Below are 21,341 nucleotides of genomic sequence, written 5' to 3'. Positions count from 1 at the left end.
ACTTCTCTTAACCAGCTTCTTTATGTTTGGATTCATCTCTCCATAAAACCTGTTATCACTGATTTTTTTTTTTTTTCAGTCCAGTTCTTGTGTAATTTGGCATACCTCAGCATTTTCTCCCAATTTCATTGAAGAAACTGGGAGAATTGAAGAGCCAGACGCATGTCTTGGGTCCTGTGCAATGTCTGCTGAATTTTTCTCCATTGCTTTTGAGGGCATGACATATTGTTCATCTGCTGTCAGGCCTGTCACTTCTTCTTTTGTCTTCTTTTTGTCCAGTTTCAACAGGTTCTTTAAGGACACACTGCATACTATGCCACATTTTCAGCAATTAGCTCTTTGGGAATTACTGTGTACTATTTTTACATCTGTCAAACTGTGTTATCTTTGGCATTTTATGCAGACTGAACAAAACGAAATGGCAACAAATTATGTTTTTTCTTTGATTATTATCAAATGCTACTAGTAACAAAGCCCTTAAGATACTATTTAAATTTGGTTCTTTGCTAGGTTGCCTGTTATGTGTAGACACAGAACTGTTTCATCCCTTGATTTGGGGGCTTTTTAATGCTTGAAGTAGCTTGGAAAACTTTGAAAGTCCTTCAGAAAGCCTGGAGAACTGTTCCCCAAGACCACAGAAATAATCCAAGAAAATCTGGCTCTTTAGAAGAAAAATGGGGGATGGCTCAAAACTTTTGCACAGTCCTGTAATTAGCATGTGTTTTGGCAACACAGCCATATAATGCATAGCTGTGTCTGGTGATGATGACGCTAGCATAGAAAGTCAAAGGGTCACCAAATAGATTTCCAAATGAAGACATAAATCGCAGCCTAACTGTGAAGCCACTGGAAAATGCTGAGGCTCACCCCAGTACATCCTCTAAACAGAGCATCCATAATGATCACTTTACAGAATAACATATTCTATTTATAAAAGCTATCTGCACTGACATACATTAGGTAGAAAGAACTTTGTGTGTGTGTGTGTGTGTGTGTGTGTGTTTGAACTATGTGTCATCTTGTTTTGGATGAAAGCAACTTGACTAGATTGGTAAACCCCCTGCCTCCCTCCCCAACACAGCCACCACCAGGTTTCAGTATTGTGTAATTCTGTTACACAAGCAAGGGGTTGTGATGCAGATCTTCTAAGTCTGTAAGCCACTTCAATATAAAAGGAAGGTGTTATACAATATCCATTTTCAGAGCTGTGAACCGAAGCGTTGGTAGTCTGATTATTCTTGCAAATGACCTGCATTTGGGGAATGTGCGGTGCACGGTCAGCTGACATCAGGGCAGTGCGTCATCAGTGTGTTGGCCTGTGAGTTTTTCAAAGGAGGAAACTGATCTGTTGTTAGAAACGCTTCAGTCTTTTGTGTTCCTTTTCTTTGAAACACATGTGATGGGGAGGTACAAGTGAACAGCTTTACAAAAGCCAGTGTCAGCCCTCTCTAATTTAAGCTATTAAATGAAGAGCTTAAATACAAGTTTTTTTTATGGGAAGGTTTGACTCTATGTAATTCATGTTACCATTCCCCCCTCCTTCCCTCTTTAAAATCTGCATCGAGCTTCCTGCAGGGCTTATAATGACGGCCTAGTACACACTGTTCAACACTGCTGACGTCTGAAACCAGGGTGCAATATCACTGCGTTTATGTGTGAGCTCTTGTTACATCCTTTTTTTGCGTGTGAAACCAGTTTGAGTGTGAGAGTCCTCATCACATTTAGAGCACATTTTGGAGGGTTAATATTAGATTTGGGCTAAGATTACACTGGAAAATAAATGTGTCAGTGAAGGGCCTTAGTATAGAGTACAAAAGTGTGTGTGTGTGTGTGTGTGAGAGAGAAAGAGTTTGTGTGTGAAGTTTAATAAGAAAATGTGATTTTTTTTATGCTTCCGAGTTCTGTGAAAGAGAGGGATGGAGAAATTAGTTGCGTGTGTGTACAATGTCTTGCATCTTGGCATACATCTTGTATAACTTTATTTTTTCTTCTAAGCTGAACAGTGGCATTATTAGCCAGATCTTATGTAAGCCAGCTTATGCAAGCAGCTGTCTTCTCACTGCCCCCCTCCTTATCATTTTAACTTTACTCTTGCATGCGCGCACTCTCAGGGGATTTCAACGGCTAATTACACGATGTCTCAGGGTATGTAGGAAAGCATTCTGTACTTTAAACAAGCCTGAGTAAGTAGCATTTTTGTTTTGGAATACACTTGTACTGTTTAACCACAGTGTCTTACAGATGGCTATAGACACTCGCCAGTGTACATCTATCCTGCCCTCCTCTATATATACTGATGATGATTTGAACCAGAAATTTCATATCTGGATTTATCACTACAGGTTTTTCTTGTTCCAGTCCAGTTTTTGCATCATTTTGCATACCTATACTGTTCATCTGGCCTGATTCTTTCTCTTTTGTCCTCTGTCTATTCAAAGTCTTTACTTTTTTTTTTTTTAGTAAATACTTGACACTATACCAGGATATGTTGTTTTAAGTTGTTTGGAAAATGCCTTGTTGGTGTAAAAATGCACAACGTCAAGTTGTGTTATCTTTGGGTTTTGTCTGATTCAACCAAAGAAATAGGAAAGAATAATAGAAAATTATGACAGTTTTCTAGTAGCAAAGTGGCTAAATTTAAAAAAGATGGTTTGTTGCTAAGCTGTCTGTTATGTGCAGACACAGCACTGGTTCATCCCTTGACTTAGGTGCCTTTTTCATGCTTGAATGATTGATAGCTCAGTGTCAATTGGCCTAACAAAAAAAAAAAACATCCATCCATCCATTCGCTTCCGCTTATCCTTTTCAGGGTCGCAGGGGTGCTGGAACCTATCCCAGCTGTCATAGGGCGAGAGGCAGGGTACACCCTGGACAGGTCGCCAGTCTGTTGCAGGGCTAACACACAGAGACAGACAACCATTTGCACTCACATTCACTCCTGCATTCACACCTATGGGCAATTTAGATTAATCACTTAACCTATCCCCACAAACTGCATGTCTTTGGACGGTGGGAGGAAGCCGGAGTATCCTCATACCAGCACCGTGCAGCACGGTGGCACGGTGGTTAGCGCTGTTGCCGCACAACAAGAAGGCCGGGGTCTTTCTGTGTGGAGTTTGCATGTTCTCGCAAAAAACAACAAAAACCCCCCCAAAAACCCCATTCCTCTGAAAATGATGAGGTACAATGACTGGACTGTAAATTAGTGAAAAAGCAGCCAATGTCCAAAGAAAAACTCTAAAAGTTCTTCAGAACTGCTGATCAAAACCACTTCAAAATATTTTGGCTTCTTGGGAGCAAAATATAAGGAAATGACTTGGTCGTTAACATTTTTGCACAGTTCTATATGCTAAAATATTTAAAAAATGTATTTACTTATTTATTTGCTTGTGTTTTTAATTATTTTTGCTTATATCTGTTACATGAAGACAGAGCAAGGCTTAGAGGTATTTAAGTCCAGAGTTTCGTGTGATTTTTTTTTTTTTTTTTTTTTTTTTTTTTTTCACACCCACATCAGTATAATACTGGGAAATTCAAAATGCCCATCATTCACACATTTATTATGTTTCAAAAAGTAGCATATAAAGATTCAAAATATCATGTCATGTTTGACCTCTGACCTCTCATTGAAGGTCAATAGATTGATCTGAAGGTCAAAGTGATAATAATGGTATAGTATGTGTTTGGAAGTAGTGCAAAGCAAAAGACTTCGTCTGAATAGAGACTGTATGCAAGTGGCCTGAGTGACGGGGGTTTCTTAGACCATGGCTCAACTTGGTGAGGTGAGTGGGCAGGGGTTGAGTGTGGGGGGGACAGTCTGCATGGCCCAAGGGAAGAAGCTGTTTGTGAGTCTGCAGTTGTAGGACCTGATTGATCTGAGGCGCCGGCCAGAGGGCAGCAGGTCAAACAGGTGGTGAACGGGGTGCTGAGACAGGAGGCTCTGGCGATTGCCTCCAGGGGTGGCAGAGGGCAGCAAGTGATTTTTTTTGGGGGGGGGGCAGTGTTAATTACCCTTTGACCAGCCTTCCTGTTCTCAGTTGTGGACCCTGCGGTCCACAACTGCGGTTCATATTAATCCAGGTTGAGCTCCTCTGCGATTTTCAGGCTGCTGTCGGGGGTTGGGGAGCTCTGGCATTTGTAGTTGGTGAGGGCTTTGATGCCTCTCCACAGCTGGTGGGGGTTGTTGACTGTGAGGAAGCTCTCTGTGCTCCTCCTGTAGCCCTCCTTGGCCTGTTCAAAGCCCCTCCTCAGGTTGACTCTAGCAGTGCTGTCGCTCAGCCTGAAGGCTGAGTTACGACTCCTGATCAGAGCCTGTACCTCACTTGTCATCCAGTTTTTTTTCAGTTATGAAAAACCCTGATGGTTTTGGTCACTGTCACATTCTCTACACAGCACTTAATGTAGAAAAGGACACACTGAGTTAAGGTCTACAGGTTCTCCAGGTTTTCCAGGGCATTCGGGCGGACATGCACCAATGGTGCGCATCCTGCGCCGAGTGTACAGCTGGTGAACCAGTCGACCATTCCAAAAGTGCCTTTATGCCCACTACCATTAATGGAGGTCCCATTTGAGCAGATTGGCATAGACCTCATCGAGCCATTTCACTGGAGTTCACGGGGATATCGCTTTGTATTACTTTTAACTGTTTATGCAACACAATATCCCGAAGCAGTGCCGCTGCGCACAATTTCCAAAAAGAGTGTGGCACAGGTGGTGTTTCAGGTCATCTCCTGAGCCAAAAGAGATGCTGACTGATCAGGGCACATAAGTTCATGTCTCGCACACTAAAAGAGCTATACGAATTACTGGGCATTAAATCTGTTTGACTCGTCTACCACCCTCAGACTGACAGGACGATGGAGCAGCTGAATAAGACTTTAAAGTCCATGATTCGGAAGTTCATTCATGAGGATGGATGCAATTGGGATCGCTGTTAAGGCCCTAAGTTGTTTGCAGTGTGGGAGGTGCCTCAGGCCTCCATGGGGTTTTCTCTGGGATTTGAATTAGGCAGAAAGCCGCTTGGGGGTGTTGGACCTGATTAAAGAAAACTGGGAGAAAGGTCCAAGCCCAGCTAAAAATGAAATTCAATATGTTTTGGACCTAACAGCAAAGCTGCACACATTTGGGACGTTATGAGGGGAAAATTTGCATGAGCTCCTGGCACAGTTAGACACAATTCGCTTTTTCACGACACCGGATTTAACCAAGGGCTACTGGCAGATTCCCTTGTCTGCAGAGTCAAAGGAAAAAACGTGTTTCTCCACTCCGTACGGTTTTTACCAATTTGTCATACTTCCATTTGCCTTGTTCAGAGCCCCAGCCACCTTCCAGCACCCGATGACCAGGTGCTGCATCTTACGCGCTGCTTACGCTGGCGCCTACTTGAATCACATCATCATCCACCTTAACACCTGCCTGAAGCATGTGCAGCAGGTGACCACAGTCCCGGAGTCCCTGACGCAGCGGCGGCTCATGGCAAACCTGAAGAATTATACGGTTGCACAGAGGGAGGTACAGTATCTGGGGTACCACTTGGGAGGTGGACAGGTGTGTCTACAGGTGGATAAAACAGCAGCCATCGCATCCTGGGCACATTCCAAGACCAAAACGGAGGTGAGGCGGTTCTTCGGGGCTGGCTCGTTCCTACTGCCGTTACACACAGCACAGTAGAGAAAGAGTGTCTGGCCATCCGGTGGGCGGTCGACACTCTTCCTTATTACCTCCTGGTCTGCCCTTTCACCCTCTGTTCGGATCATGCCCTGCTGCTGTGGCTCCATCGCAGGAAGGATGCCAACATCCGGATCACCTGGTGATATCAGACTCTCCAGCCTTTTAATTTCTAGGTGGTCCATAGGCCAGGGGTGCAGGTGGCTGTAGTGGATTTTCTCTCCCGGCAGGGTAGGCTACGCCAGATGGCTCCCTGGTCTAAGTCAGGCGATGGGGGTATGTGGCAGGGTGTGGTTTGTGGCTCAGCTGCAGGGGAGGAGTGGAGCAGTGGGTTCAGGGTGTGTTGTCAGGGGAGGCTGACTCATACAGCTGACCCCCATGATCTGATCATGTCTCCCCATTTTAATATGTCGCTGGGACCAGATGACAGAACTGTGCGTGGCGTGAAACAGGAGGAGGACAGCTGGAAAGCTGTTGCAAAGACAGTCTGAAATAAAAACAGTCAGCATACAATGCTATGTGCGTGGGTACTTTATCACAAGAACAAAGAGAAAAAAATGAATACATGCAAAACATAATTTTATTTTATTTTATTTTTTTTTATGAAACACAGCCTAGAGAGTGAGCTCCCTTGTTGGAGTGCTTCTTTTTATTTTTGCAACCTTCAAGATAAGTTATATTAAATGTCCAAAAAATCAAATTTTAATTTTTTTTAAAACATCAAATGTGATGTAAGGCTTTTTAAAAATAAGTATGAAAATAACTTCACCCCCCCCAAAAAATGTGTAAGATAATAATATCTTTTAATAACAACTGCATTGGTTCCACGTCTTTGTTGTAATCTCATGTCAGTCCAGACCATAGTGTTGTTCGGGGGGGTTGTTTTGTTTTTTAGCAAGAGAAATTTAGGTTACTTCATCCCCTCCCCTGTGGTCATGGGGGTGGTGTTTGTAGGACATTAGACAGACTGCTCCCCTCCCCCTGCCTCTCCAGCCAGGACCCCGTCTTTGTTCATCTACACCGTCGCTCTGTATCTTTTATTTGTTTTTTCGGTGCTTTTCATATTTTCCCATTAAGAGCATCCTCTTCCCATATTCACAGAATTTAGATTACCTCTCGCTCTGTTAGGCCAAAAGTAATGCTGTCCTACACAAAGCCTTATCGGCTGAATCATACGTCCTTGGAACCCCTCCTTGGCCTGCTGTTTGAGGTTACGTAAGGTAGAATTGTGCAGAAAGAGGAACACAAATGGCTTTTCTTTTAAATCTTCAACCCTGCGTATGCAAGTACTTTCAAGAGAATTTCAACCGTCTCTGTGCTTTTACAGGTTCACAGCAGCTGCTTTGGTGCAAAGGAAGAACTCTTTCTACAGATACTGAATTTGAAAGACTTTTGCATTCTTCTCTTGCTTTGCAATACTGACGAGGAGGTGAAAAGAAAAAAATAAAGGAAAATAAAACGCTGAAAGTTTTGCAAAGAAAAAAGCTCAGCTTAAACTGCGAGTGTTTTATCATCTTTTTGTGCATTCATCTCTTCTTTCAGGTGGTACACCAGGCTTTAAATGACGATGCACGCGTATGTTTGGGTTGCACTTAGACACTGTGGTCTGCAGCAGTGTTGCTCCAGCTGCACGGTTTCATAAGATTTGTATGAGATTATGCATCTCCAACATTAGTGTGGTCCAATCTGAGTCATATGAATGGGCAAAATTAACCACAGCCTGGCATGCATTATCCACTAGGGGCAGCAGGCATTCCTTTAGCAGCTAAAAGAAACAGAAGACTAAAGGCAGTGAATTGCCCTCTCTGACAGCTGGAAGTTGACTCACACATTGGCGTTTCATCTGTGGTGTGTGTTGCGGTCAGATCACTGCCAAGCTTTGTAAGACATGCAAGTTAGCTTTGACAAACGGTTACAAACAGCAGCACGAACACCTGAACAAAATCTAGTGCAAGAGTGCTGCAAAGAAAAAAAATCCTCCCTTTATGCTCACCTCAGCTAGTCTTGAGGCTATAATTTGTGGGAAATGATCTCATTTTAATGTGAGCCTGTAATTTTGTAAGTATCCTTCACAGTCCTCAATCGATATTCAGGCTTAGGAAAAAATGGCTGAATGTGAGTTTCACAATGTTATTACAGGCCTGTTGCATAGGATTGCATTATATTTGAACAGGTGCCGTCTTGTCCACCTTCAGAATGGTAAAACGGGTCATCTTAGGTAAGAAGAGGAAGAAGAAAGTTTCTTGCCCAGTGCAGCTGGAGCTGCTTAGAGTAGCAGACATATACTGCATGTGTGTTATGTAACAGTTATTTTATAGCCCGAAGGCCTGACATAAACAGAATAATTTGGCCTCCTTTCCACTGGTACATAAAGTTACATAAAGCTTGATGGCATTGAATCAAGTGTCTGCTTTTTTTCCCCCTCTTTAGGGGGGAGGGGAGCTGGATTCGACTTCTAAGTTATGTAGGCCAATAACAAGCTGTACAGTATTTCTGCTGGAGTTCATGTGACCTACTTTTAAATATAAGTAAAGTACTTTAACTTATCTGAGTTTGAATCTACAGCCCAGCTGGGGCCAATTTTTGTGGCATTTCTATGTCCCCGTGTTTGTATGGTTTCTCTACGGCTACTTCGACCTTTTCTCCCAGCCCAAAGACATGCTTGTTGGTGTAATTGGTGATTATGAATTTGGTGTAGGTGTGAATGGTTGTCTGTCTCTCTGTGTAAGCTCTGCAGCAGACTGATGACGCACCCAGGGCGTACCCCGCCTCTTGCCCAATGACAGCTCTGATAGGCTCCAGTCCCACTGCAAACCTGGAGTGGATGTGGGAGAAGATCGGTGGATGGCTAGATGGATTATTATCACAGCTACTCGTTGGTTTTAGTGCGAAAAATGTGGTGTAATGCACTGTCACATGAACAGAACACCTACGAGTCTTTGAAGCAAAGTAAAACTGGTCCTCGTTGTTCACCCAGATTCAGTGCAGCTCTTAGAAGAAAGATGGGATGGAGGGGAAAAAGCTAAATTTGACTCTAAATGAAATCAACAGGGCAGTGCTTTCACTTTTACGCTCTGCTACAGTAAATTAAAACATCTTTGCCAACAAATGAAGCATTTATTCACTCGACCTTTAGGGCATCGCTTAGAAGCAAAGTATAAAGTCTTACTCAGTTCATTGTACCTGCATGGATTGATGTGAATACATCTTTTGAATTTAAAATGAATAAAACTGTGTTCAGAATATAGGAAAACTAAAAAATAAATATACCATTGCAGAATGCTACCAAGGCAGGACTATCTGGTAAAAAAAAAAGGCTCATAGACTTGGCGTTTACCAGTTTAGAAAAACCGGAGGTGGTGACATGTCTTTCGCCCAGTATGTTGAACACTTACCCGAAGCCTTCGTTACTCAGCGTGTCTCTGTGGATGTATACCCTGACATGCTGCAGAGGCTCGCTTTTATGGAGATCTGAGTAGATGTTGGATAAAATCACGTTAGCAAGCATTGCCCTGTGTTCTTGGCCTTCATGCATTAATTATACCGCAGTTTGTGGTGGTTTTTTTCACATGGTTGAATAAGTTATTTGTGTTGCTTTGCCTTGCAGACACAGCTCCGCAGCACTCTTTGCATATGATTTCTTCCTGGTTAACATCAGTTGCACAAAATCCAAAGTATTTCCAAACAACAGAGAGTGATCTGCTTGGAGTGACAAGCTCTTTGCCTTCTGCTGTGCCAGGCATTTAAATTTAATTGTATATCTGTCTTAATCTAGAGTTACTTGCTCTGACTACTCCAGGAAACTTCAGGCTGCACGGTACAGGGAACAGCTGTGATTGGCATATGCAGGCGCTTATTCAGGGAGTGTTTTACTTGTTCTATTGGCAGAGTATGCTGCTCTTTTTAAATGTATTTTTTTATATTGCACGATCATGCTCTTTTAATTACGGGAAGCCAAAATTGTGATTGAAATTAGAATTATATGTTCTTTCCAGCTCTGGATTCTTATGATTTGTTTTTCCTGTTTCTCGTCTTCACACTCTGCTTTTAATGATTTTACCTTTTAACGCTCAAAGAATCTTTTTTTTTTCTGTACTGAAGACAACATCTTCAGTGTTCATAATCACTTAAAATTGCTGTCAGAGTGAGGCTTTTGTAAAAGTAATGCTTTTAGCAGTCTCATGACACAGGCTTTTCCACGTCAGAATCCTGCCTTTTTTTGATAGTTTTGTTAAACAGAGTAGATGCACAAACGGCGTGTTATGTGCGGCACTAACTGGAACACAGAAAGACCCTCTCAGCCTAAAATCACAGAGATCACTCTGCTCCAAGTACTACATGCTTGTTCTCATTTTGCAGCAGTGTGATCTTCCACCAGTGGTTAGTTTGGAAAAATGGTGTCATACTTTTATAGAGAAAATTATGCAAAGGAGGCAAATTTTGAAATTACCTGAAGATAAACTCTTGCTTTGTTTAAGATGGGTACATTACAAAAAGGCATGTTTAAGGGAAACATTAAGTAAAAAGAGTATATGGTGCTCTGTGTGTGTCTGTGTGAGTGAGAGATTGAATATTGGTTGCATTGTCACTAGAAAGTCCGAGTGAGAGGGGGGCCACAGGTCAGATCCTATCCTCTACCAACTGTTAATGGTGGTTTCTGTTAACCATAAAGTGGAAATGTGCCAGTAAGTTTCAGCAGGAAAGTGCGTTTTCTGTCTTCATCAGTGGTGCAGCTGTGACTGCCGGCGTGAGTCCTTGAGCTGATTTGAGGAGCTTTCATGGGAAGATGAGCTGTAGATTTCATTTATTTCTTGACTGATCACGAGTGAATGAGATGCAATGAGAGGATGATGATAACTGTGGTTTCCACCGTGCTGCTGTCAAATCAACTGCACTGCAATCTCAGTCTTTCCCATCAGAGATTTAAGGGGGAAAAAATCAGCAAATAATTTCAAAAGTTAAAAAAAAAAGAGTCAGAATCAAAGTGAGCTCGCAGGATCTTTGCTTGCTGGTTTTCAGTCCCAGCAAACCAGTCCATGATGTTTAGCTTTGCTTTATGAAGCTGGTAAATCGACCTGTGGGACCAATAAGTCGGCTTGGCTGGAGCTACCTGTTGTGCAATGTGCTGAGTAAAGTTATGCAAGGTGAGCTGGCAGGTGATCAAGAGTGAGCCTTGCTGTGATAATGCTGCGTCTGGACTCGTCTGAGTGGGCGCGCATTATTTAAAGCCTTCGTTTTCATCCAAGAGAAGAAAAAAGGTCATGGTTTTAGCTTGTGCTGCTAAATGCAGGTTTAGGATGTATTTTTACTGGTCAGACACTTTTGTGAAGCCTTTTTTTTTCATAATATTGCTCAAGATTTCTGCGGTAAGGATAAGTGGCTAGTGATGATCATATCTGTGGCAGTGAAACTTTACATAGTGATTAAATAATCTTGTTTGTAGCAGAATTATATTGATATAAAACAAAAAAAGGGGGAAAAAAGAGAGCTAAACTTTGCTTTTACTGACCCACGCCTGGTAATGAAAGGCACATCTGCTCTGTGATCCTGTGAGCAACGTTGGTGCAATTTTTCTCCTGCTGAGAGCTGGACCTTTAAAAGCATCCTAGAAACTCCTACAGAGAGATAAAGGGAGCCCTTTAGGTCTCTCTTTGTGGCTTTTTCGCTCTCTCTGGCTTTGTCTATCTGCACTGTAGTTCTTTCTTTCATTTGCAGGTCAAAATCCTTATAATGTCTCTCTCACAGCGCCTTTAAAAAGCTCATATCCTGTCTTAGTTAAATCCATGTTCTCATCGCCTGATTTTAAGATAACATTGTATTTTTCCACACCTTCTCTTTCAAGGCTACATGATTATGGCCTAAATGATTATCACGATTATTTAGTTGTTTCAGACATTTACATTTTGTTGTCTGTCTTTCTTTTAACTTAGTGTTATTCATCCAGACTGCAAACTTGGATGTGATTGACACGTAGTCAAGGATTTAGGGAGCGCTTGATTTGCGTCTGTTTTGCGTTCTATCAACGAAGCATGCATTTTCAGTATCGCTCGATCATTTCATTTAAGTGTGGAAAGCCAAAATGGTGATCGAGATTAAAATTTGATGAATTGAGCAGCCTTACTCTCTTATCGTTTAGCTTTTTTTTTTTTTTTGTATTTGAGCCCCTTACCTGCCTTTCCTGGATGGAGCTAAAAGGGTTCTAAACAGTGGGGCACTAGTTTTTTATATTTAATTAGTGGGCTGACATGAAATAAGCTGTATTTTTGCATACATTTTTATTTATTACAACATGATTATGCTAGAAGATTGGATCACCTCTGCAGATATCTCGAAATCTTCTGATCTGTCCCAGTGTGCATCAGTAGCCAGGAGCTGTTTTTTGCCTTACCAGAGAATAAAAATGACCAAGTTACCTCTGAGATTGTGTGACAGATTTTACCCTCTATATGTGTTTTTAGGCACCAGATGAAAACTGGACTGATACAAAGTCAGTTAGAGCATTTAAAGGATTTAACTACCTGCTGATTACAGAGCTAAATAATCTCTTTTCTAACGGTTTATTAGTACTGTATAATGTATGTGTGTCTGTACATATAAAGGATTGATGACGTTGTGTGTCAGTAGGGCACAAAATGCTGTAGGTAGGTTTCAACATTTCAGAAAACATAAACTGACGTGTGTTGTGACGCAGCGAGGAAGGTCGATGATAAAAACAATGACCCCTTACATCTTCCTTTTCAAACTGTGCTGAGAGGCACAAGGAACAAAGAGCCATCACTTTCTCTTCCATAAAAAATGTATTCTGTCAGTTTGTGTGCATGTGTGTGTTTACAGTCGTTTATTCCTGCGTGTTTTCTATATTTCAGGTGTAGATTTGCTGGCCATGCTGAGGTAGCAGCGGCCTTTTAGGTCAGGATGTCTGATGATGAAATCGAGTGGTTCAATGGGAAGGAGAGAGACATCTGCTACATCAGTGATGTGGACGAAGACAATTACGGAGACGATGAAGATGAGGGTCATCTGGGTGAGTCACGTTAGTGAATGAAGACCATCTCGCCTGCCTGTGTTTTCTTCTACAAAGGTGCAAGTGAGTCGGGTTTCGGGATTTCAATCTGAAAAAACCAAAATAATCCTCTGAATTCATAAATGACAAGTACAAGTAGCCGTTTTACCAAAAATTTTTTAAAAAAAGTGAAAAAAAAGAAATGTGTGTGATGCAGAATTAAAGTGGACTGTGGAACTTTGATAAAAGAAACATTCTACCTCACTGATCGAGAATTAAGAGCACATTACAAACGACTGCAGATTCTTCAGTAAATTTCACAGAATTCTTTTTTCTGGGTAAAATAATTCAGTTTATATTTAATAAAACTAAACGACTGTTTGTCAAAGCAATAAGCCTCAAGAGGTTTGCAGTCATCATAGAATAGCTAATTGCCGTCATTAGGGACTTTTTGTTTTTTATAAAACAGTCACTATATATACCTGATGAAGCCGAGTAAAATAAAAAACAAAGAAACCAAAGAAAAAACAGATTAAAGGTCTGTCTTCAAAGCAGTGTAGTCCCTCGGGGATCTTTTGCAGAGAAGTTGCAAAACAATATGCAGAAACAGCAATGCACAGCACATTGGGTGTCATGCTTAAAGATATGGGTGATTATTAACATTTTTCTATCATGATGGCTTTTGCAAGTCTTGAAGGAGCGTTTGCATTCCTCTTTGCTGGAATAGAGGTGCTTGACTATGACACGGGTGTTTTAATTGCACACAACCAGAAGGAAGGATATCACTCCAGCTTAATCTAGTATCAGGACCCGGGAGATTGCAGAGATGATTTTATGCCCCATTGTGATATGCTTGCTCTTCCCTCTAGGGTACCATTAGAGATTTGTACAGTGGTGCTTCACACGCATAGACTGTATATAAAAGATGGACCACAGTGGTTTGGGGTGCTTTGCTGTTAGTGTTTTGGCTGCCACCATGTTTTGTTAATCTATTGTTTTGTTTGTTTATTGGAGTCAAAAGTACCCCCCCCCCTCTTTTTTTTAAGATTGAAGCCTAGAATGCTATGTTATCGGCTAAGGCTAGCAAAGTGCACCCATAGACTGTTATGGATGAAATCTACTAATGAATGCTGAATAACATACAAACAGAACATTATAATTTCACCTGGTAAAACTGGAGCACAGCCTCCATTAATTAAATCCATTTACATTGCATCTATTTAATGCAATGTAATGAATTTGAATGAAAAGGCAACAACGCCACACATGCTTTCAAGAGATGCAGTTCTTTGAGTGGAATTAGCAGAGGTGAAGCCGAGCAGATGGTTAGCAACTGCATACAGTTTTCAGTCTGAGTGGCCACGCCCATAATTTTAGGCCCCAGGGCAGTTATTATAAAGGCCTAAAGTAGCTTTAAAGAGTAATCTGTAGCGGGCTATAAACATGATTTATTATGTAACATAGGAGCATTGTAACAGAGGAGTCTAGTGGGATTGACTCACTTTTGGAGCCAGGCTCAAGTGGCCTCATCTTTCAGAGCCGTCTGAATCTGCATGATTGTGAAAGTCACCTATAAATATAATGACTTGCAGTTTTTAACAGAATCTAAAGACGATGCCGCCTCAAACAGAGTTTGTGGGTGGGCAGAGAAAAGTTTAATTCTCTCTTTTGTTATTCGAGTCTACATCTGACACAAATTAACAGCAGCTACTTTCTCTGCTTTGTCATCTGACTCACATGTAAACGGACACATTTTCGCAGAAGCCACCGAATAACTGAAGTGACCCAGCAGCTTTATTCTCTGTGTGTGACCAGACCGGCTCTCCTCAGCAGCCTCTGCTGTTCTGTTCTCCCTCAGGAAACAAACCAAACTCTCATCTCCACCTCTTCTCTTATTTCTTCTTTTGCCAGTATGTGTTACATAACCCGGTGAATCATCTATTAGCTCTATTAAATGCAGAGGTGTGTGTGTGTGTTTTGTGTGTAGGAGGCATGATTTAAACTTTGATTGGATAACTTCAGTGACATAGTGTTTCAGTGACCTCACAAAGGGCAAAGTTAATGTTTTTTCCCTGCAGTTTTTACATGTTTTAGGATTTCTACCGAAATCTAAAAACTCATTGTTGACTGATCTGACGTCTTAATTTGTTGTTGTAAAAGCAAAGACAAAGAATGGGAGGTTAACTGAGGAAATAAGTGTCCTTGAATTTTAATTCTTCTTTTTCCTTTTTTCTCCAATGTGTTTGTGTGTGTGTGTGTTTGTGTGCGTCTGTCATTAGAGGATGAGCCTGGGCTTGACATTGATTTTTGTAGGGACTTACCTTTGAGCTTATGGTTAGGACTTGGGTTTAGTTTAAGGATATGAGTAGTGAAGGGATCATGTAAATGTGTGTGGTTGACTCCTTTTGTCTCAGTTTCATTTTTGTTTACCACCCAACCATAATGACTGTATAGTTGAGCATACTCAAAGCTAACCAAGTGCCCACTGTGTGTGTACACAAACACTACACTACAGGTCTCCTTCCTTGCCTCGTGAGTGCCTTTGCTCTTTGTTTTTCTGTCTTCTTTGGTTTCTGACCTTTAAATGTACCTTCATTCCTTTCAAATCTTTGTTTTTGTTAACACGTGCTTGATGTTCCTGGATGGCCAGAACCTGCACCATCTCTCCTGTCTTTGCTCTCTCTCCCTGTTACTGTAACAGCAGGGCAATGCCCCTGCTTGCTCTGTCAACTGACAAATCCAGTAAAGTTTATTCAAAAAGGCTCTTCATCCACAGTGCTGATAAAGAGGCGCCTCTAAGCCTGAAGTTTTAATCCAATTGTGAACATGTTGGATTTGCCTTAAGGCATTTTTATTGGATTTATTTTAAATTTTGGAATAAAGATATTTTGTGTTTTGTTTTGTTTTTTTATTGTATGACAGCATTTTGGCACTTTAACTGTTAAAATGTAAATCCTAAAATGTACAGTGCTGTGCAAAAGTCTTGAGTCAGCCATCATTTCTTTACATTTTGCTAACAGAATAGGAAATACCATCCACTCCAGCTTCCTCCCACAGTCCAAAGACATGCAGTTAGTGGGGATAGGTTAACTCTAAATTGCCCATAGGTGTGAATGTAAGTGGTTGTCTGTCTCTATGTGTTAGCCCCGCGGCAGCCTGTCCAGGGTGTACCCTGCCTCTCGCCCTAAGGCCATGTCCACACTAATACGTTTTCGTTTGAAAACGCATCTTTTTCTCTCCGTTTTGGCCTTCCGCCCACACTGAGACGCGTTTTCAGTCAAGGAAAACGCAGCTTTTTGAAAACGCTCTCCAAAGCGGATACATTTGAAAACGTAGTTTTCGCGTCGCAGTGTGGACAGTGAACCCGGAGCCTTTTCGGAAACGATGACACATTTTAGTCATGTGATGCAGTCATGTGACCAATTAAACAAAGATAGCGGAGGGCATTATACAGCAGTTGTTTTGATTGCTCTCAATTGTGACAGCCCTATTAAAGATTAATATCAGTCTGTACATGCTCCAGACAGCTTTTCTTCAAATTATTTAATTCTCACTCGCTTTTGCAACTTTGTACTTTTGTGTTACTCGCAGCAACACTCCACTTCATTGTTAGTCCATTTAAAAAACCCATTGCTTTTTGCCTCAACATTTTGCCGCGACGTTTCAAAAGAGCCGGAAAGTAAATAAGCAGCAGACAGAAATGAGGCCGGTCGAATCGTCTGGCGTTTCACGCATGCGCAGTACTGGAACGTAAGCGTTTTCAGCTGTTTCAATGTGGACGCGCAACTGTGAAAACGACTGAAAACGATAGTGTGGACGCGGAGCGTTTTCAGACGAAAACGCCGTTTTCAAATCTATCCGGGCTAGTGTGGACGTAGACTAAGACAGCTGGGATAGGCTCCAGGCTCCGTGACCCTGACAAGAATAAGCGGAAGGGGATGGAATATGAAATAGATGCAGCGATTTATTGAAACGTGCAAGCGTACATGTAAACACAGTATATACGGCAAAAACAAAGTTTGTACAATTCTAATGAGCTTGAAGATCAATATTTGTATGACTGACTGCAGCACAGCCTGAACTCTCTTAGGCAGCTTTCTTGTCATTTCTGTCAGGAATAGGTCTCCAGGTTTCTTGAAGGACATTCAAAGCTCTTCTTTGAATGTTTCTGCCTTTTGTTCTGTTCTCTGTCACACACAGTTTCAGTAGTGTTTAGTCCTGGGCTCCGGGGAGCCAATCCAAATTTTCACATTTGGATTCATCATTCCATTAAACCTGTTTTTCAGGACAGGGCTGTCAGTTACTGTTCATCTCTTCATCTTATACCATGTTTTTAGCTCTTTGGAAATAACCTTGTTGGTTCAAGAATGCTATTTCGTGCCTGTCATACTGGCCTTTTACCTATATTCAACTAAAGTACATTTTTGTAACAGGCTGCTAGCAACAAGTCCCTAAGGGTACAGGTTAAAACTGGTTTTCAAATTTTTCTGTTGTGTAGACACAACATCGGTTCATCTGATGAGTTCAGTGACTTTTTTATGCTTGAATGATTCATAGGTCAGTCTTAAGTGGCTTTAAAAAACAACAACAACAAAAAAAAACATTCCTCTGAAAATGGTCATGTACAAGGACTGGAGCTAAAATGAGTAAAAAGCAGCCAGTGTTGAAAGAAAAACATTGAAAGCCTGGTGAACTGTGGCTCAAGACCACTTCAAAAATAACAAAGTCGAGTTCCTTGGAAGCAAAATATAAATTAATGAGGGGGCGTCTCAAGACTTGCACTGTACTGTACAAAATCTTTCGTAACATCTGCTGAATTTTTACATTTTGTGAATTTAGAACAAAAGCTAGCATCTGTTTAAAAAAAACCAAACAAAAAAAACCCCAAAGTGATCCTGATGATGCCTTTTTTGTCATCTTTAAAAGTTTAGAAATGACCTTTCTTGATTTAAGCAGAGTGAGAATATTGGCACCTCTGTCATATCTGTATCCTACAAAACTGGACTTTGTTGAACACCCACTTTGCTAACATGAGACTGTTTGGATTGATATTAGGTTGGCTGTGAGCACACGGGATGCCTTAAAATAGGTCAGCACATTCGTTTAGCCTTTTCCTTAGTGTAAGAAGCTTTATGGGAGCCTCATATCCACGTACTGGTTAATTCAGGTGGTTAGTTTAGTTTAGCTTAGTACGTTACACCTAGTTGCTGCTGTTAACTAAGAAGTAATTTCTCTCGCCAACCAATTTCGTGAATTTTGTTTTTAAAAAACAGCCATTTCAATATTTGTTGTGCTTGTATTTATATGCTAAGTGAAAGTGAAGCTACCAGTTACACAGTTTATGGCAGTGTGTCAGTATTCACATCTTAAACCCAAGGAGAAAGTAAATGAGTCTCTTAATTTTTCCTTTTTTTTGTTCTTTTCCTCCAAAAGCCTGAAGCACCATTCAAGGAGATTCTTGCCGTTGCTTAACAACAGCAAGCTGGGGTCAGTTAAACTACACTTAAGTCTCAGATGCAGCTCTGCTAAGTCTAAAAGTGTGAGTAAGTGTAAGTAAAGAAGATGTTATATGTAGTTGGCTGTGTTTACAAATGTAACGTTTATTCCGGTGGTCAGTGGGGAAATTGCTTTTTGGCGTGTAGTGGTGAGTACTGTATCTCTGCAGGTCTTCAGCTCGTTTAATAAATCCTTGAATGGCCGAATCTGTCTTGTGGAATCAGAGATCTGGGAGTGGATAGAAGCGCATCGTGCTTGAAGTTTCCAGCCTGTGGAGACCTTTTTGGGCTTCTCATCACTGTGAGTCAGTGTTGGATAACCCTGTAATGTGACAGATTGCTTGTTATGTTTGGGGCTGAGCAGCAGCAGAGAACTAAAACACACACACACACACACACACACACACACACACACACACACACACACACACACACAGAGGCTGTACATGTTGTCCTAATTACATCAGGACTCTGTTAGATACCATATAGCTGTAATGGCAGCTCTGCAGTAATGTGGACTCTGAAAGAGTGTCTGTGTTTGTGAGGCAGAGGGCGATGATGATGGACACTTAATCATCCACCAAAGGGGGTTCAGGTCCTTGCACGTCCCTGCTTGGTCAGGCTTATAAAACATTTTACCACAACAGTTGTGCAACACTTTGTATAACTGACCCAGCATATCAGCAAAATTGGCAGACGCCCGAAGGCGACAGAACTGGCTTTGTGAGGTTACCTTAGGAGGTAAAAAGTCCTGATGGGTGAAAACAAGTTTGTTTGGAGTTTGTAAGCTGTAGCTGAATGTACAAGACTTTCTTTTTATACTCTTGAAAGCATGTGCTCAACAGGTCACCATGACTCTGCTTAACATAGGTGACTTGTTTTTGAGTTGGAGTTGCATGTACATGTATGTTGTAGGTTAGGATGGACAGTGCTCATGTAGCTGAAAATCTTTTGTTACCTTTTAGTGTATTATCTATCTCCTGCCTAAAAAGTGTCTTCTTTTAGTCGTGCGATATGAGATCGGCACCTCAGATCGGTCCAATCCCGACTCTAACGGATATGTGGCAGTGAGCGTGTTTGTAACTGATCTAATCCAGTTCTTTCTTGGTTCGGGCTATCGACCCACAGGAGAACTGTCTGATGGAGAAGACACATTTCCATGTTTATCTTCCCCACTTTGCAAGTCTATTTTGCTCCTGTGACATCGTCACCCCCCCTGCTGCTTCCTGCGTCTGTCCCATAGTTACCATAACAACTGTCACCAGGATGCCAGCCCCCTCAGAGTTGTGACAGTTTACTCCTCCAGGTTTGACATCCCCTTTTTTCTTCCTGTTCTTCTTCTTCTTCTTCTTCTTCCTCCCCTGTTTTCTCCTATTCCCACTCTTATCTTTATGCTTTTGTCTCTTCTCTTCAACTAATTAGTGTAACTTTGTCCTCCTTATAGCTTTATGTTTTTAATCCTTGCATACACTAATAATTTAATTATTAGTTCTAAAGCATGTAAAAGAAAATCTACTTTCAAGCAGCTGCTATAAAGTTTCTCCATTCACGTGACTGGTTCAGCACACACTGAGCAAACACTGAGCAAAGAAAGGGCTGACAGCCTGGGTGAGAGTTTACTAAGCACGTCACAGGACTATTAAACAGAAAATATGTCAATACCATTGTACAGATGGAGTGCAGAATTAATTGGCAAAACTTGTTGTTGTTGTTATTGATCACAGACATGATTCATTCTTGATATATTTTTAGGTGAAATTCACTGTTGAGCTAACACTCTGTGCAACTTAGTGAAAAATCTCTGATGTACATGATTTTTTTTAAACTTTTAATTAGCTATTTTGACTGAAGGAACTGATGAATAATTTGTCTTCTTTCTGGAGAAGTTTGGGTTGTTATGGTGATCACATCACTGGTACCACATAAAACACACATACAGTTGTGATGTTACGCTTTCAGCGTGGTATTTTTAGAAAAGTGTCATTTGGAGTCATCATATGAGTTTAAATGCCCATGAAAATAACTATGTGTGCTTTAATTTTGCAGTTTCTATTCTAGTATGCTTCCCCTATGTAAAAGTGGGAAAAGTACACACATAATAATTTAAATATATAATTTATTGTTTAAAACAAAATAAATAAAATTGCTTGAGAGAGATGGAAAGTTTTCATAGCACACCAAAGAGAGGCAGATGGGGAGAGAGGCTGTTGTTCATAGGCAGGTATATAACAACATTTCAGTCTTTTATTCGTTTAGGTGGAAATATGTTTAGTAGAGACAACAGGCATAAAGTCTCTTCAGATTATTTTTTTTAAAGCTTCAGAACAGCATCTATCTCAAGATTGGATATTAACACAAATGAATGAAGAAGACTGATTTAAAGCAGTATTGTATTTGCAGGTTTTTACATGCTGGATTTGTGATAAATAGACATTTTCTTCTGGCCACTGTGATAGTTGAATTTCCAAGTCACTCGAAGGTTCGTCTCATTTACTTGAGACCTACCAATTTCTATATTTCTATAGTCGCAGTTCACACAGTGTAGTCACACAAAGAAGGGAAGACTTGTTTGGTCCCAGAGATCCTATGATATGGATTTTATGATTTTAAAAAATGAAGTGACAAAAAATGTTATTATCATATCAATCTATCTATATTCTTATAAAACCCTGTTTATAGGTGTAAGCATGATTTTTTATAGCACCAGCATAAAATCTTTTATGTAAAATCCATAAATTGTGTTTTGAAAATCACTTTTAATCAATGCGTTCTTTCGTTACTACCTTTTGGGAAAGTGCTTAGGCTGTTGAGAAACAGCGCTTAATGAAGAAAAAGAAAGCATGCTGACCCAGAAAACTTGAAGGAATATGCACATTAAATAAGAAAGAGAAGAAGAGAAGGTTTTAAAAAAAGTATCTACAGAGGCCATTCTTCAAAAAGTGACATTGAGAAATGGACCTGGGGAGGTGGGACCACTATTCTAAAATAAAATCACCATCTTCAGCAGCATTGCGCTGCAGGGATACCTGTTCTGGGTCAAGTGTGTGTGTGTGTGTGTGTGTGTGTGTGTGTGTGTGTGTGTGTGTGTGTGTGTGTGTGTGTGTGTGTGTGTGTGTGTGTGTGTGTGTGTGTGTGTGTGTGTGTGTGTGTGTGTGTGTGTGTGTGTGTGTGTGTGC

The 21,341-nt window shown here is 41.0% G+C and overlaps 1 protein-coding gene across 1 annotated transcript in view; it reads left to right on the top strand.

Annotated features, from left to right (window-relative positions):
* LOC116324696 (helicase ARIP4-like) overlaps positions 1 to 21,341 on the top strand; it is a 76,576-nt gene that overhangs the window by 9,596 nt on the left and 45,639 nt on the right. Inside the window, exon 2 of the mRNA XM_039604372.1 lies at positions 12,534 to 12,691. Coding sequence (XP_039460306.1) covers positions 12,583 to 12,691 — 109 coding nt within the window. The 5' untranslated portion in view covers positions 12,534 to 12,582. The remainder of the gene's footprint in view (positions 1 to 12,533; positions 12,692 to 21,341) is intronic.

Source organism: Oreochromis aureus, linkage group 20 (assembly GCF_013358895.1).
Source record: "Oreochromis aureus strain Israel breed Guangdong linkage group 20, ZZ_aureus, whole genome shotgun sequence".
Classification (NCBI taxonomy): domain Eukaryota; kingdom Metazoa; phylum Chordata; class Actinopteri; order Cichliformes; family Cichlidae; genus Oreochromis; species Oreochromis aureus.
The sequence above is the reverse complement of the archived record's forward strand: the minus strand, read 5'-3'. Positions and strand labels throughout refer to the sequence as shown.